General features: G+C 53.1%; 6 protein-coding genes across 6 annotated transcripts; 3 read left to right on the forward strand and 3 right to left on the reverse strand.

The window, feature by feature from the left end:
- Positions 1-1,696: 1,696 nt before the first annotated feature.
- V2A60_005711 (uncharacterized protein) lies at positions 1,697-3,349 on the reverse strand (the record flags this gene model as incomplete). The annotated part of the gene is made up of 5 exons (XM_083257018.1): positions 1,697-1,920; positions 1,989-2,235; positions 2,288-2,607; positions 2,757-3,004; positions 3,087-3,349. The coding sequence occupies 5 exons, from the start codon at positions 3,347-3,349 to the stop codon at positions 1,697-1,699; spliced, it is 1,302 nt and encodes a 433-aa protein (XP_083113144.1).
- A 760-nt stretch (positions 3,350-4,109) lies between these two features.
- V2A60_005712 (uncharacterized protein) lies at positions 4,110-5,095 on the forward strand (the record flags this gene model as incomplete). The annotated part of the gene is made up of 2 exons (XM_083257019.1): positions 4,110-4,164; positions 4,416-5,095. 2 exons carry the CDS (start codon positions 4,110-4,112, stop codon positions 5,093-5,095), a joined length of 735 nt encoding a protein of 244 aa, XP_083113145.1.
- Positions 5,096-9,200: 4,105 nt separating this feature from the next.
- V2A60_005713 (uncharacterized protein) lies at positions 9,201-11,246 on the forward strand (the record flags this gene model as incomplete). The annotated part of the gene is made up of 1 exon (XM_083257020.1): positions 9,201-11,246. The coding sequence occupies one exon, from the start codon at positions 9,201-9,203 to the stop codon at positions 11,244-11,246; it is 2,046 nt and encodes a 681-aa protein (XP_083113146.1).
- Positions 11,247-11,795: 549 nt separating this feature from the next.
- V2A60_005714 (histone acetylation protein-domain-containing protein) lies at positions 11,796-13,475 on the reverse strand (the record flags this gene model as incomplete). Its single annotated transcript, XM_083257021.1, has 1 exon — positions 11,796-13,475. The coding sequence occupies one exon, from the start codon at positions 13,473-13,475 to the stop codon at positions 11,796-11,798; it is 1,680 nt and encodes a 559-aa protein (XP_083113147.1).
- A 436-nt stretch (positions 13,476-13,911) lies between these two features.
- On the forward strand, positions 13,912-14,860 carry V2A60_005715 (mitochondrial 54S ribosomal mL57 domain-containing protein; the record flags this gene model as incomplete). The annotated part of the gene is made up of 3 exons (XM_083257022.1): positions 13,912-14,332; positions 14,426-14,655; positions 14,714-14,860. 3 exons carry the CDS (start codon positions 13,912-13,914, stop codon positions 14,858-14,860), a joined length of 798 nt encoding a protein of 265 aa, XP_083113148.1.
- A 376-nt stretch (positions 14,861-15,236) lies between these two features.
- V2A60_005716 (uncharacterized protein) lies at positions 15,237-16,391 on the reverse strand (the record flags this gene model as incomplete). Its single annotated transcript, XM_083257023.1, has 1 exon — positions 15,237-16,391. The coding sequence occupies one exon, from the start codon at positions 16,389-16,391 to the stop codon at positions 15,237-15,239; it is 1,155 nt and encodes a 384-aa protein (XP_083113149.1).
- Positions 16,392-16,522: the final 131 nt, after the last annotated feature.

The following is a 16,522-nucleotide window of genomic DNA, read 5'->3' on the forward strand; positions in this document are numbered from 1 at the left end:
CGTGCGAGCCGCAGCCCAAAACCATTTGTCCTTCGGGGTATAGGCGGGCAAAGACGGCGGGGAAGTAGAGAAGAAAAAAAGAGGGAGAGCAAGGGCAACACATCACCCACCACCAATTGTGAGCGTGGTGGTGGTTCTGCGAGTAACTAGTTGGCCTCGTGCAAGTATCAGTTGGTAGGGACGGCCTTGGCAAGACAACAAGACAAAAGACACATGAGAAAGACAACAACAACAACAACGAGCCAAGGCATAGGCCGAGCCCGCGGTTTACGGCCCCCAAATACTATAACTACTAGTACTTGGCTGGTTGCGTCCGCGGTCCGGTCCAGAGTCTCGGCCTGCTTTGGCCTAGATTCACGTGTAATCCCCTACATACATGTATCCATTCAAGTATGGTGTTGAGGTCATAGTACTGAGTAGCAGCCGTTAGTGAGAGGTAGTCAAAGTAGTCTAGCTGTAGCCGCGCGCACTGCGCGCGGTTGGCTTGGCCCCCTTGTGTGGCTTTTTTGGATCCCGGATTCTGGTTTCTCATCCCTGAGTAATTAGTTACTCAGTACGGCACGTTCCCATGGGGCCATGTGCGGAAGTAGGGGGCGGACCTGGCGAATATAATTTGATGATGAATATCCACAACCTAGACTTGGCTAGCACTGAGCCTCTACTCCGTACGGAATACTACCACTAATAACTGCCAGGAACTACGCCATGTACGCCTCAGCGGATCCTGGGTCAAGGACCAGGGTTACTCGGGCGACTTTTTTTTTTTTTTTCGACAGCGGGACTGACACATGATTAAGGTTGCAGATTGAGCATGCCCGAGCTACTGAGTAGACATGTGGTGGCAAGTAGCGCTGGTTGGGTTCGTAGAACATATCAGTAACTACAAAGTAAATACAAGTGCAGAGTAGTCGCTGGGCATCGTTTCTGTGTTTCGTCCTTTTCTGTCCGTCCGGAGGCCCTGCTTGTCAAGCTGAGCGGGAATAAAAGACATGCGAGACGGACATTTTCCACTCTCCATCTCCATTGGCCCTTCTCTGACTTCTTCATCTGCTTTCTCCCCCGCAGTCCATCATGTCTTGGTGCTAAAAGAGCAACAGGAAAAAAAAATCAACAAAATTGAAAAGACAATAAACTTCAAAACCAGCCGGCCCGCCTCAGTACAAAAGCCACCACCACCACGACGCCGACAGGCCGCCACTGCAGGCTCTCTGTGTCGCTGACTAGTGGTTTGGCACGTGCCAAGAGCCAAGATTCACTATTGCAAAAAAAGTCATCCAAACCAAGCCAATAAACCAAAAGAATAAAAAGGAAAACAGCACGTGTGGCATTGCCTAGAGAAACCTCTCTTGCTCTCTCTCTCACTCTTCAGCCGGGCCGAATTCAGCTAAATGGCCGAAATGGGTCGTGTGGGGAGGGTGGGTTTTACTTTTTTTTTTTTTTTTTTTTTTTTTCATCCAAGCCACAGCCTTGTCGTCCCTTCTTTTTTTTCTCCTTCTTTTTTTTCTTCCAGTCTGTCACATTAGGAGAAGCAGCATTAGGAGAAGCAGCACCGTCAGTGCTTTCCCTTTAAAGACAGCAAACTAGTAGTTCCAACTCCGTCTCCAGATTCTACAATCTATCCCAGCTTGGGGAGCGACGGGCTGCCAGCTCCACCCTGCGTTACAAGCTGGTCTTGCTCAATGTAAGCCTGCCATGTTCATTTGCGTCCGACCCTCTGCAAGTATCGCTCGTAATGCCTCCGGGGCATTTCGAGAAAGGGATGCTCCATCAGCTCCTTCGCCGTTGATCTCTTCTCGGGGATCCAATGAAGCATGGCTCCGGCCAAGTCCAGGAACTGCTCCTTGTCTTCACTCTGCAGATGCGTTACCGTGTCTTCTAGGGTTCTGTCCCTGGTAATGAGATCCTTGCGCATGATGCAGCCTGGTGTTATGATGAAGAGCAAGTTCAGTCCGTGGTCGTGTGGAGTTGTACTGGGGCTTTAAACATACCTTTTTCGTCGAAGAACGGACCACCCCAGAATTCGTTCATGTTGTCGCACTCCTTGCCCTTGAGGTTAATAACTGGTCTCTTGAGCCGTAGCTTATCTTTCCGACAAAGCCGCTCCCTTTCTATCACGGGCACAGGAGGGTCTCCTAGCAATGAGACCATCTGTGCTAGGTGGACGTGGGCATCGTATTCCCCGTCATCCCCAGCAGGTCGATCAAATAGACTGACATCTTCCACAAGATTCCACATCTACGCAAGGTATAAGTAAGCATCTAAAGCGAAAGTAGTCAGGACTTCTTACGAGCAGCCCCATGTTCCAAATATCATCGCTATAAGTCCACGGGCAGCCGAGCAGCACCTCAGGGGCACGGTATCGGTGGGACTGAATCGCCGAAAGATGCCCTCGATCTGCAAGCCCGGGGAAACAGAGGTTGAAGTCTCCCAGCAGAGGGAGCAATGAGCCGCCTTTCAGAGGGCCAAAGTCATTTGAAGAAACGTATACTCTCCGATCGTCTGGAGGGCAGGTGTAGCTCTGCTGAGGAGAGGTCTTCTGTACTTTCACAAAAGATTTCAGAACTGCATCATCCTCGAAGGTAATCATAATGTTGTCATCCTTGATATCTGGGAAGACCAAGGTTAGAATTTCGCGGGCTGATTGATCAGAGGTATACTACCGGTATGTATAAGTTGGCATGATGAATGCAAGTAGTCCAAGGCTTGAAGCAGACAGAAAATATAGAGCTTGAATATCTTCACAGGCAGCCTCCCACCCGGGAATCGACTCTGAAGTTCACTTAATGTCTCTCTCAAGGGCTCATACACGAGACATGAGTGAGTCCCATGAGGGCCAGAGAGCTGAAAGGTCTCGAGAGGCAGGCGAAGGTAAGGCAAGCCATCGTGGGAGCGGTCCGACTCGGAGATACGCTTCGAGTTCTCAATCTCCCGAGAAGCGTCTGTGTCAAGGGCTGCAATTTTGATGCTGACGTAGCGCGGAATTGATGACCGCCACCACCAGTTGCTGAGAGTGTAAATGGTTCAGCATGTGTTTTCCAGGATAGGACCAGCTGATTGTTAAGTGTAATGAAGACGCTGAGACTCACAATCCAAGGTTCTCCGCGAGCCATACTGTGGAGCTAGAGCCATACCCAAGTTTGGAGATGGTTCTGAATCTTCCATCCAAGATCTGGTCGGGCGCCGTCGGGTGGAAGTAGCGCAGCCTGCTACCTGGGAGGGTCTGCTCCTCGATAAGTTGGGCCGTCTGAGATGGCGGAGAAATTGTGGACTGGGTGCGTTGAGTAGACGGCCCGAGAAATCGACAACGTTGTGGGCGTAACCACCTCCGTAGAAGAGGTTGGTAGATCATTTTATGAGACCGCGACTCTCATAGCTGCTCATCTCCTGAAAGCGTGTGTGGTGCATGTTTTGCGTGTTGAATTAGAAGGCAAGGTATCGAGCTGCTATATACCAAAATACTTCACCAACTGCTGTGGTACCGACCTCTTGCCAGCGGACCAGTAACGCGACACAAGGGGAGCGAGCCTAATTTATACGATTTTTACGATACTTGTACTTTTTAAGTAAAGGTTTTCCTCTTCTAAGAAATATATGATATAAATAATAATATAAAAGAAATAAAAAAGACTTCTTCTTAAAAAAATATGATAAATTCTTTTCAACAAGCCTCTATTTTCTCAATTTATTTTACTTATTTAAAGTTAATCTTTGTAGGCTATCCTCTAAGATCGAGTTACTTTACTGGTACTTTACATGTCTTAGGTACAAGCCCCAATATCGGCAAAATCGCGGGTAAAGGCCAGCTCGGACAGGTCAACCTGGTCGATCTGGGACAGGTTATTTGTGTACACCAAACCTGCCGTCGCCAACGCGCCGCTACAACGTATTCTCTCCGTGACATAGCGTTAGCGCCTTCACACGCCGGTCGGCTGGAAAGGCGAGACCTGGTTAGCTACCCCGAGAGGACCAAATGAAATTCAAAAGACGGTTCTTCACTTGATAAGCTGCCCAATGTTTTTAGTTCATTTCTTCAATCGTGTGCCACTACTGCCACGTCTATGGCGGTACTTCACCCAACAATCCGCGGGCCTATGGAAGCTCGTATCAAAATGCCTGCAAAGGCATATTTGGTTGCCGCGGGAGACAGAAGCCGAGACAAAATCGGTACGAGACGGTCATTGTTTATGGTTATTCTCTAATTGAATGATTAAAGGAATCTCCGACGCCTACGAAGCGGCCTCGTCATATCACTTATCAACCTATACCAGGATCATGGCAACGAAGGGAACATCCTGATTGGCCAGACTCTGTTTTCCGAGTCCCAGAAAATGTGCCGTACGGCACTATATACTATATAACAAAAGGAACACAGATCGGTTTCGGAGTAACGGCTCACATTGAGCGTCTACCATCAGGCCACATTGTCAAGAACGCGAAGCCAAACCCATACGACCATATGGCGGAGGAGGATCATCGAAGGGACATGAGAACAGAAGCCGAGGTCTATCAAAGAATCGGGCAATGCCCGTATTTGCCTCGATTGATTGACTGGGACCCCGACAGCTGTTGCCTAACGCTAGAGTACCTCGAGAAAGGAGATCTGGCAACTTATTATTTGCAGGACACGTCATGCGCTCCTACTGAGCTTCGAGAGCGTTGGACTTTGCAGGCAGCTTCTGCGTTGAGTGTGCTCCACGCGGCAGACGTCATTCACTGCGATGTCGCGCCGCGCAACTTCCTGCTCGACAAGTCTCTTGATCTCCATATCGCCGACTTTGCTGGAAGTTCTATCGCAGGGCCCGAGCCTACAATTGCGGCTGGGGCAAGATATCAGCCTCCCGGCTGGGTCTGGCATCGTCCACCCAAAGTTGCTGATGACATTTTCGCCCTCGGATCAGTCATGTACTTTATCATGGTAGGCGAGGAGCCTTACTCGGGGCTGCCGGAGGACGACGTGGAGAGACTATTTCAGGAGGCAAATTATCCTGAAGTGTCACATCTTGTCTGCGGAGCGATAATCCGAGGTTGTTGGGACGGCAGTCTCGAGACTGCAGGACAAGTCGTCGATTCTTTAGCTACCTTGTATGGTCAATAGCCTCGAAACAGGGCTAATCCATGCTAAAGCCCATGTAAACATGGTATGATGGTCAAAGCCACATCTAACTACTGGATCCATCTCACTGCTAGCTTCCGCCTCGCCAATCCCCGATATTGATTTCCCCACAAGATTGTCCATGGAGTATCTTCAGGCTTTGTAACAGCCAACATAACAGCTACTGAGTCGCATAGTAGCTAGCTTATAGAGAGTATGAATTCTAGTACTAGTAAGCTTAAAATGAATAGAGAAAACGTGTTAGATATGCGTAGCCAATTTTGGCTGCCGGCACGTGAGAATGTAGGAGTACTTTACCACTACTAGATTAAGAGAATCAACCATCTACTTACTACTTCTGACCACATACTGTGTAAAGTAAAGTCCTTGTAGACTCGCGATACTGTCGAATATTGACATGGTCAGAGAACAGAGGCTCGTCAGTATTGACGTGCTGCCAGTCACTGCCAGCCTCCGGCTGGCTAATTCTGGCGACCTCCCCAGGTCTAATATTATCATTCTAGTCAATTATAGTAGCAAAATCTAAACTTGCTTACGCTCCAACTCTTTTGCTTGCTTCGCCTAGTATCTTAACATGACTGAGCTGAACGAGCTGTGCAGTTGTATCACCACAAGTGGAATTGGTGACTTTTTTTTACTGGTATAACACCAAGTTGTTCAACTTCACCAGACGGGTACCTCTGTCCTTGGTGCAGTACCTGAATTCGTCCTTTTAACCGACGGCCGCAGGGTTTGATTGATCCCCGGTGATTTCAGACGCATCACCCTGGAGTGCAGTGCAGCCAGACAGAGATCGTACCTTGCTAGGCCAGCATCTTTCCTATAACGCAACCGTGTACGCAGTATTGCCATTAAATCTATTAATCAACTGTTAGGTCGGCTAGTCACGTGCATTCGCCACTGCCTTCCTTCTTCGCTCCTGCGCCCGTCTGTATTGAGATTCTAGCTTCTTCATCAACACAATACGCACCAATTCCTGATAATAATTGTTGCTCCGTGCTGCTCTCTTTTTGTGCCTTGTTTTCCATCGCTTCCGCTCGAAACACCACATCAACAGAGCCGCTTTATTAAGTCTAAAGGCTAAAGCATTTCGGCGTCCCGCCTCTTAGCTCGCGGATAGATCGCTTCCTAAAGTAATTAGCGCCACATTCGATCAGAACAACCTTCTTAAGGAATAGTCTGGCTTACCATGTTGACGCGAGCCTCAAAATGGCCCTCTCTAGCTGTGTAGTGGTCGTAGTGCTCATATTACTGACGCACTAATAGGTAAACTACGGCGCCATACTGACGGCTTACTGGTAGTTCATAGCATCTTCTCATTTGTTAACCTATACGTCTCGGTGGCAATATTCTCGGCTAATCTATCACGTTGCGATTATCGAGTTACTATTATGCACATTTACGTGGGTTCTCGGCCCTGTAACGCTGGCATGCTCGAGCTATTATCTCTTGTTTAAAGTGAGTCAATTCCTCAACTCTGTATCTATATTTCGAGCGCTAGCCCGCTTGAAGCCCACTAGGTGATGGGAACTACCACCGCCAGCAGAAAACAATTCTCGTACCAAAACCACTATGAAACAGGCAAAGATGGGATCAATGAAATCACAATTTGATGTGACACTCTTCCGAGCGCTCTCAATTATGCCCTGGCGGCTCATCTTCCGAACCCTCTAAACAGTAACCCGCATTGAGCTGGCCGCCAGCGCAAGTATCAAGACTGTAGAAGACGCAACAGTGCGTTTGCTGCGTGATTGTGGTGTGCCAGACGGAGCAATAGAAACAAGGCCGAGGAAACAGCACGAAACAACAGTTGCGATCGGAAATTGGTGTGATTGATGTGTTGATGCAGAAGCTAAAATCAAAAGGTCGTACAGGCCGGTGCAGGAGCGAAGAAGGTGTCGTGTGCACGTGAGATGGCATACATTTATGCATCATCTGGCCTTATGAGCGACAAGATCGCCGCGTCAGATTACTGTTTAATATGCCGGAAACCAGGGTAGTCGCATGATGGTGGGCGGGATGGTGTGGCTGATGCAGCCGCGTAAGTCGCTGATAATACGAGCTAGTTAATAAGTGCCGGTCACTGCCCGGGTGTTTCGAGAAATCCCCGTGGCTGGAATTCTCCAATTTACATAGGTTCCCCGAGTTCGGCCAACTTTTGTGGTGTTTGTCACTTTCTCGCACCGGAACCTGCGCCAGTGCTTTCACACTTATACACTCTGAGGATATGCTCATTATTCGTTCTTATTAAAACGCGCGATAAAATTTTACTGCCACAAGCTTGCAAATACGAGGCCATGACTGGTGTTGGCCTTGAGTGTTGTCTTTCTGTGTATGTCTTTGCCGTTGCCAAGCCACTTGGAGCACGACAGGGACCGGCGAAGCTGTAGTTTTATTGGCTCTTTCAGAAACTACCCAAACAGCTAGCTCGGGCCTCCTCTTTCGTGGAATTTGCGATTCCGCAAAAGAATCGTATTCTAACAGTTGCGCAGATGAGGGCGCTAGTGAAACCACCCTGACAGGCATTATGTATGGACCTTGAGGTCCCTGACAGCAACTCATTCGACGAGCACTGTGGACTCCTGCCTGACGCAATAGCGTCTTGGTATGCCAGGACTGGGCAAGGCGAAGCCTATCGCGCATTCCATGAAGTCATTACTCGTGCCCCTGACGGGCCGGCCAGGCCCGGTACCCAAGTCGGCCTCAACCGGATCTTCATTTTATGCCACTGTTAGTGGGGCCACGTGCGTGAGTAGAGGGAATACCTTTTCCGAAAGCCTGCTAGGATGGCTCGTCTAGGAGCTGCGCAGTGGCTGAAGAGGCAAGACCCTCTTCGAGCTGTATGAGACGTGATATATGTACAAGGCTCTCAGTGTAGAGGCTTGCGTCATATTTGAGCATGACTTCTGTCAGTCCTGATATCCTTGATACCTTTCAGTTAAGCACGATTCATTCAGCTCAAATGTGAGTTTTCAGCTGTCTCGTCGACCCTGTGAGGTGATGTGGCAAGACCTTCACTTGGTTGTGATGTCTGGCGAAATCCGGGACGAACCAAGTCCAGACCAGGCCAGTTAGCCAATTCGAACAGCTCATATTATTCTGTTCTGTCTGACTGAATACAACATCAAATTACGGATCATATACCTAGGCACACACCTGAGTACTCAATCAGCGTGGTTTTGATCAGGATCGAATTGTAGCTTCGTAGCTCTCTGTGGATCTTGAACTTGTGAACAGTTTTCTCCAGCTTCAGTCAATAGCTGGCCTGTGTATCTTTGAGTCTTAATTTCGTACTTGACTAGTATCCTTGCGCGCCAAATTTCATTCATTCTGAATGCTGAAATTACTGGTCGACGGGCATGCTGTCGGAGTCGCCGTATGCCGACGCAATCAGCGGGGTTTGTCAAAGGGCAAGGGCCTGGTTTGGCTAACGAAAGTCATGTCGGGATATAAGGAAGCGGCATATTATGCGCATGAGTCGCTTATGGCCAGTTATCGTCGTAATATGCTCTTTATTTCTTGTTTTCTCGTCGAATATCTCGAATGTCTACACAGCTATAAATCCGGCAGGTTACCCATCACCATTGCTACATTGCCAGAGCTCGACAGAGATCAACAGTGGACTCTATCAACACATTCTTTTAAATCACTTTCGTTTAAACTTTCAGTCATTAGCATGCTACCCAAAGCTCCAATTGCGCTTGCCACCGTGTATGCTGCCTTGGCATCAGCGGCAACCATCGACAAGAGCCTCATTGTCCGACAGCAAGCGGACAACCCTGCGTCTCGAAATGAAGTATATTTGCCTCTCCCGGGTGAGGTGGGAACCCCGCCGCCTGATATGGCTACTATTAGCCAGATCAAGGAGTACTGCGATACGTCCTCCAGCCCCGAAGCCTGTATGGAGTCCGCAAATATCTGTGCTCAGCGCCTACTGACGAACCGTCGTGAGAGACTCATTCCGGTTCATCGGATTCAGGCTTGTGCAAAGAGGAATCAGGCAACCGCCTTAGATATTAATAACCCTGCGTCTCGAAATGAAGTATATTTGCCTCTCCCGGGTGAGGTGGGAACCCCACCGCCTGACATGGCTACTATTAGCCAGATCAAGCAGCACTGTGATGCGTCCTCCAGCCCCGAAGCCTGTATGGAGTCCGCAAACATCTGTGCTAAGCGCCTGCTTACGAACCGTCGTGAGAGACTCATTCCGATTCATCGGATTCAGGCTTGTGCGGATAGAATTCAGAAGCCTCCTTCCGCTGGCGAGGCGTCTACAAGCGCATCTGTCAGCGCTGCATTCAAGGCAGACATCCGCGTCGACACGAACCGTGATGGCGTAGTCGACGTTACAGGCTCATCCGACGAAGAGGGAAAGAATGAGTGGACCAATGCGTCGGGTGCCATTTTTCTCGCCAATATTGGAGATAGCAACGGCCGATGCAAGCAGACTAGTGCATTCCAGAGCCCAGATACGCCATTATCGCAGCTAATCAAATGCCATGATGCCGATGACGATGAGCAACGCGCTCCTCAGTTTATGGCACCGATGCGTACCATGCCCTTACCCGACCTGAGCAACAACGCGACCGGCAGTCTTGTCATTGGCGTAGAGCCTGCGCGATCCCAAGTGCGCATCTTCCAATCCAAGGGTGACAAGTGGCAGATCGTCAAGGACGACACTGTCATTTCTGCCGAGGATCTCAAGCAGGGCCTAACACTTGGTGTTGATTCCCGCAGCACCAGACTTCCTAACGGATGGGACGGCCACGTCAGCGTCGACTTCATCGTCAAGGACGGCGGCAGCACCTCCTTCGATTCCGTCGCGCTCCGTGTTGCGCCTGTTATGATCCACCATCACAAGCAGGCAGTCAACAAGCTGTTCTCTTCTACCGTCCGTAGAGCCGGCGAGGTCGGAGAAGCTGCTAACAAGGCCCTGGACAGCCTCGAAACTAGTATGCCGCTTGAACGGCTTCCGACTCCGGATGTATGGGCCCAGGATTTTTTTGAACCTGGATACATGAGCATGCCTGGCCCCGATGGAAAGCCAATCTCTCTGCGCATTGTTCTCGAAGGGCGACGCGGCAAGCGCGACTCCCAGCGCCTCATCTACACCCAGCTTCGCGACACTGGCGTTGGCGCCGCCGACCCCATTCTTCGCACGCGCGGCTACAAAGAGACACCCATCCAGGCAACACTCCAGGCGGGCGGCAACACAGAATCCATCCCCCCCTACGAGTTTGACGGCAAGAAGTTCCCTGCCGGTCGCATCATTTTGGGAGGCGAGGACGCGGATCTCCCCCGCCAGCTCGAGTTCTACCGCGCCCAGGAAGTCCAAGACCCTCTTGTCCTCGACTCCATGTGGCTTCGGGTCAAGCATGTCGACGAGATGATGCAGTTCTTACCCTCGCAGACACCACAGGGCTTCGCCATGGTAGCCGTGGACCCCGAGCTTGGCCTTCAAAAGCTCCGCGAGGCCTCCAAGGCCGGCCACGGCAGTCAACCAATCTTCAGCAAGACCAAGGTTTCGTCCGGCCCAAGTATCGACGAGTTCCTCGCTTCCAAGGCCAACATTGACGCGACCGCGGAAGTTGGCCGCCGCATGAATGCCAACATTGAGCTCATCAAGAAGGAGACGGGCCTTGCTGACGACGCAATCTTCCGCATGCCCATGCTCGTGGGTCTTCAAGAAGACGTGGATGCAATCGTTCGCCTTGGCAAGCAACGCCGCCGTTCCATTCCGCGCCGTCAAAACCAGACCGAAGCGGAGGCGCTGGATCAGGAGCTCTTGGTGGTACTTGGTATCCATGGCGACGAGGAAAATGACGTACTGGCAGCGGACGACGGGAAAGTCGACTTCCAGCTCGAGAGGCGTGCAGGAGCTACGCCTCACATGTCGTATCTCCCCAGCATGGTCAACGGCGTGCCCCTGTCTGACTCGCACTACATGGCCCCGAAGCCCTTTGGGCCTGAGATCAACGGCGAGGATATCTTTGAGACAGCCGCCAAGAATTTGTACCAAAAAGTTGGCTTCTCGAGGGTTGACTTCCACGATACCTGGGTCTTTCACAAAGCCGTTGGAGACATTCACTGCATGACCAACACCTACCGTGATACTTCAGACAAGTGGTGGTAAGGATGCGTAGCAATGGAGCATGGCCGGGGCGTGTACAAGACGGGTGTCATTTCAACGCAATCACAAGTCAAGGGGCCTCTTCAAAGCTGCCAACAACCATTCAGCGCAGTGAATGCTCATGGAAGAAGCTGAGAAGAAACACCGAGGAGTAGGAGATGCGAAAGAGCGAGGACTGTTTCGAAGGAGGAGAGAGGATTCTGCCCGAGAGTACGTGAACGGCGCTTGTACGATTGAGGATAATTGAACTCCATTAGCCGCTAAAATAATCAACCTTAGAGCCAATTTTACTCTGCAAAACCTTTGAAGCCCCTAAATACAGCACGTTGGACGAGGGAGGCACGTTGGTTCGCTGGCTTTGAAGGGGCATAACGCAGCCAATCCTTGAGAAGAACAAACAAGAAAGTCGTCTACAATTTTGACGGTAGCTATATTCATTCTCTTTGCTCTGCATGAACAAGGGCACGTGTCATGATACAACGAAACCGTGAACCAACAGCTATCCCTTTCCGCACATACACACAACACCAGACAGACCTCACATGCACTTGCCTACGCCTTTTCCTTCTTCCGCACCAGACCCGCGGATAGAAGCTTGACATCTCCCTCCTCAGGCCCGTCCGCCTTGGGCTTTTTTCTTACCAGCCCTGCGCTGAGCACGTGGACAGCGGCATCCGGCGGAGGCTGCGCCGGGTCGGTCGTGCTCCTCTTCCTCTTCACCATGGCCGACAAATTATTCACCTGCGGCGCTGCTCCATATCCGTCCGCTGCCGCTCCCGCTACCGCAGAAGTCTCCATGGCGCCCGTCACACGGTAACCCCACGAACTCCCCATGCCCACCTCGCCGACCCACCGCCGCGTGCTGCCCGTGGCCTTGTCGAGCGTCGCAAAGTCCAGGTGCAGCAGCAGCTCCACGATGCGCTTGTACGTGCTCTCGCTGACGACGCGCTCGCCGCGGCCGCCTGCCGGCCACACGTAGTGCGGCGTCGACGTCGGACAGCGCTCCAGCAGGTAATTCTTTTGCTCCGTCTTGATGCGCGGCGGCCGTGTCACGATGACGCCACGCAGCTTCTTGGCTGCCATTCTCTTCGTCTTCTTGGCGCGCTTCTCGGCCGCCCTTTGCGACTTGCGCGACGGGGCGGCGGCGCCGCCGCCAGAAAGCTTCCGGGGGGTGGTGTCCGCCGTCGATACGACTGTTGTGCGCTGCTGCTTGCGCGGTGTTTCCGGCGCCGTCAAAGGCATGCCGTCCTCGGCCGCGTCGTCAAAGACGACCCAGATGAAGCCCGTCATGCGGCCGCTAGAGCACTCTTGCCGAAAAGCCATCATCTCCCAAAACACATCTAGCGTCTTGACGCTCTGCCAGGCACCCTCCTTGCGCATGCCGCCAGACTGTGCTGCCTCCTCGTCCAGCTCGTCCCTGAACCTCGATTTTGGGTCGTCGGGGTAGCGAGGAATCAAGCACCGCGGGGGTACCCAGTCGAATTCCTTGGTATAGTGTGATATTCTCTCCAGCGGATGTGTGAGCGACCACGACTGCGCCACCGCGCGGGGCAGAAATGCTCTCGTCTCATATTCCTCTAAGCCTGGTACAACGAGATAGCCCCTCACGCTCCCCCATGATGGTAGACTGCTTTGGGGAGGTGTTTCTAGCAATGGACTGAGAACGCGGCACCACCATTTCACTAGGCCACGATCGTCTAGTATATGCTTTCCACTATTCTCTACACTCCCAGGGAAGAGGTATTGCGATTGCGCTCTCGCAAACAAGCTGACGACGAATTGTTTATCCTTTCGCCGTCGTTGTTCCACCAAGTGCGATAGAAATGCACCACATACCTCCCGTATTGGACTCGGCGTTCCTTTGGGAAGTGCCAGCAAGGTTAAGTACCCTGTTGAGTCGGCCTTAGAGACGAAGAGTGTTGTAGTGTACAGGGTCGAGTAGATGAGGACCTCGACGCCAAAGATGAGAACGTCTGTTTGCTTCTTCTCCTCCACTCTCTCCTCTTTCTCCGGAGCGTCTTTTTCATCTTTGTCGGCAACTTTGATGGAAACGGCCAGGAAGTGGCTCTCGCAAAAGGTCCGATCGGGTCGCTCGTTGGGCGGAGCAGAGTACAGCGCGGCGCTCTTGGTGGGAGGCGTAGAGATGTGAAAGATGCCAAATTGGTAACCTTTTGGTAGTACAGGCTCTAATCTGGCGCGCAAACCATTATCTACACTCTCTCTAGCGGCCATGCTTGCGACGTCCTGGAATTGTGCAAATTATCGAGTGTTGAAATGAGGGTTGAGAACAAGCTCGAGGACACGCATGGTGGGAAACGCGTTTCAATTAAGCTCACGCGACGGGCGTCACTGCATTGTGGCGCGCCACAGGTAGACGGCACGATGCACCACAGAGCGTATCAATTGCACCTGGAGTGATGACAAGATCTTTAATAATGGATTTAGAATCGTAGCGCCTTACTATCAAGATCTTTTATTTTGCTTTGTTAGGCGCGTCTTTCCCGTCGGTCAGTTTCGTTGTCAAGCTTGCGCCACATCAAGCCACGGACCCTTGTCGCCGTGTCACGTGCAGAATTTACCCGCAAGAAAGTTGCAATTGTTCTTCAAGGCTTCAGTGCCATGGCATTGGAAAGCTCAAGACACAACATTCCCGCCGCACAAATACACAATGGCACTGCAACAGTGTCGCTCCAGCCTGCTACGTAGCCGGTCAACCGCACGAGCGCTTCTTTCATGCGCGCGCTCGTACGCCACAACAACGGCTACCGAGACCCCCGAGTCGTTCAAAATTTCCGAGTCCACGGAGTCCACGACGACGACAACGACGACGACGACGACGACGACAGAGCCGCGATGGAGCCGCACGCCCGCGGGCATGAAGGCGCCTTTGCAGATGGATTTCGCCAAGAACCCCAGAAACAAGGTGTGGGCGGTCAACAACGACCCAGCACGCCTTGACCAAATGTACGAGAGGCTGCTCGGCCAGGGGGGCAGCAAGATGTTGCCCGAGGAGCTCAAGTGGCTGGCGGTCACGCATAAAAGCTTTGATCAAGGGCGCAGAGGTTTCAACGATCGATTGGCGCTGATGGGTATGTCGCGACGTGGAAAATTCTTGGCGGGCTGCAGAGAACGAATCACCTGCCCCAGCTATGCTCGAGGAAGAAGCTAACAACAGACAAAAGGTCGCATGGCCCTCGACGTAGAGGCTGTCAAGGACATTGTGAGCAAGCCTGCGGACCCCAAGGCGCAACAGACGGACGAATTCGACAGACAAGCGTTCCAACACCCCAAGCTCACGCCGGTGGATAACTTGAACATCCACAACGCACGCGACACCGTTGGCAAGGCGCAGCTGACTGCATTGGCCAAGTCTGTAGGCCTCGATAACACAGTGCGGTGGAAGCCTCGTTCGGTATGTGTTCGAAATCCTCTAGGGGCGCTCGAAACAGCTCTCGCTAAACATTTTACAGGTGAACAATCTCGAATCGAGCGGCGCGGAGGTCGTTTTGACGGGTGCAGTCATGGCCATTGTCGGTGCCATCACGCTGCAGCACGGAAGCGCCGTTGCGACCCAAGTCATTCGCGAACGGATCCTGGCCAGAATCCCCAAAAACTAATCATTGTTGTCTGGAGCACCCGGCGGAAACAGCGCGGCCTGTACTCATAAACATCTTTACGTATACCACATACACTTGTATTATTTAAACGACAAAGGGCGGAAGGGGGGCTTTGTATAAAGAGCAAAAGAAGAAAACATGGATTGATACAAACTAATCTTGCTTAACGTGATGCTTTTTGTGTGCGCGAGTTTTTGCGCACTGGGATATATTAAGTGTCAAAAATATGGTGAAACGTTGAATTAGAAAAAAAAAGAGCAAGCAAATTCGCTATCAAACACAACCAAAGTTTCTTCATGATTGCCAAAATTAGTGGTTTGTAGACCGGAAATATCCAAACAGCTCCCCCAAGTGTATACTTGTCAATTTGTTTCGTTCAGAGCAGTGGAGTCTGCTCCGAGGGACCGTCGTTGTCCTCGGCGGCCACCGAGTCAATGACGGCGCCGAGCTCCTTCTCGATGATGCGCTCGCGGAGCGGCCAGCCGGCGAGCGTGCCGGCGCCCGGGCCGAGCAGGGCCGCGACGGCGACCATGAGGGCGGGGACCTTCCAGCTGGTCTCGACGAGGACCCAGTAGAGGACGGTGGCGGCGATGAAGGCCGCGTCAATCTCGACAAAGGCGACGCAGGAGCGCGTCATCTCCTTGCGGTCGTCGGGGCGCGCGGCCAGGTGCCAGAGGACGGCGGCGTGGGCGAGGACCGACGCCAGCACCGGCAGGGCGTAGACGGCGGCGAGGCTGCGGCGGTGCGTCTCGAGGTGCACAGCACGCCCGGCCGCGGCGTCGTCCCCCAGGGCGCGCCGCAGCGCCCACCGCAGCGCCTGGCGCGCGAGGGACACGTAGAGCGGGAAGAAGAGCCAGGCGCCGACGGCGGCGGGGCTCCGGAGGACGAGCATCAGCACCGAGGGCAGGTAGTAGCCCAGGGCAATGGATATGGGGATGGCGACGACCTCGGAGCCGGCCAGGTTGCGGTCGAGGTCGATGCCGAGGGCCTCGAGCCGCTGCCCGCCGATGCCCTGCTCCTCGTCCTCCTCTTCTTCTCGGGTGCCGCCGCCGCCGCCGCTGCCCGTCGCGCCGAGTTTCTGGGCGACAAAGATGTTGCGCAGGCGCTGGATCTGGGCCGGCACGATGAGCAGCTGCCAGACGAGGGCGCCGGCGCCGGTGAGGAGGTTGAAGAGCAGCCAGGCCGGGGTGGGGTTGGCGACGAGGCGCGCGGGCCGGTTGCAGCCGCGGGCCGACTCGGTCGCGCAGACGGTCAGCAGGGCGCCGACAAAGGCGAGCACGACGGCCATGACGGCGCGGCTGCGCGCCGCGTCGAGCGTGGCCTGGAAGAAGCTGACGACGTAGCAGAGCGGCGTGCCCAGCACGGGGACGCGGCTCAGCCCCGGGAGGCGCGCGCGCGCGTGGCACTGCGACCACAGCATCGGCGTGTTGACGTCCGAGTGCACGAAGAGCGCCACGGCCGTCGCCACGGCCAAGAAGATGGGCACGATCATGAGCGTGCGGGTGCGCGCGGTCAGCACGAAGGGAGCCATGACCGCCGGGGGGGGGGGACGGAAGTCGGCGCGGCGGCGGCTGGAGAAGACGGCCGGAGATGGGGACTAGGAGGAGGTTGTATTTATCGGGTGACGCCCGCTTGGTCAAGGCGTATCCGTCTGGTCGTGTG

Source organism: Cordyceps javanica, chromosome 3 (assembly GCF_051103115.1).
Source record: "Cordyceps javanica chromosome 3, complete sequence".
In the NCBI taxonomy this organism is placed as follows: domain Eukaryota; kingdom Fungi; phylum Ascomycota; class Sordariomycetes; order Hypocreales; family Cordycipitaceae; genus Cordyceps; species Cordyceps javanica.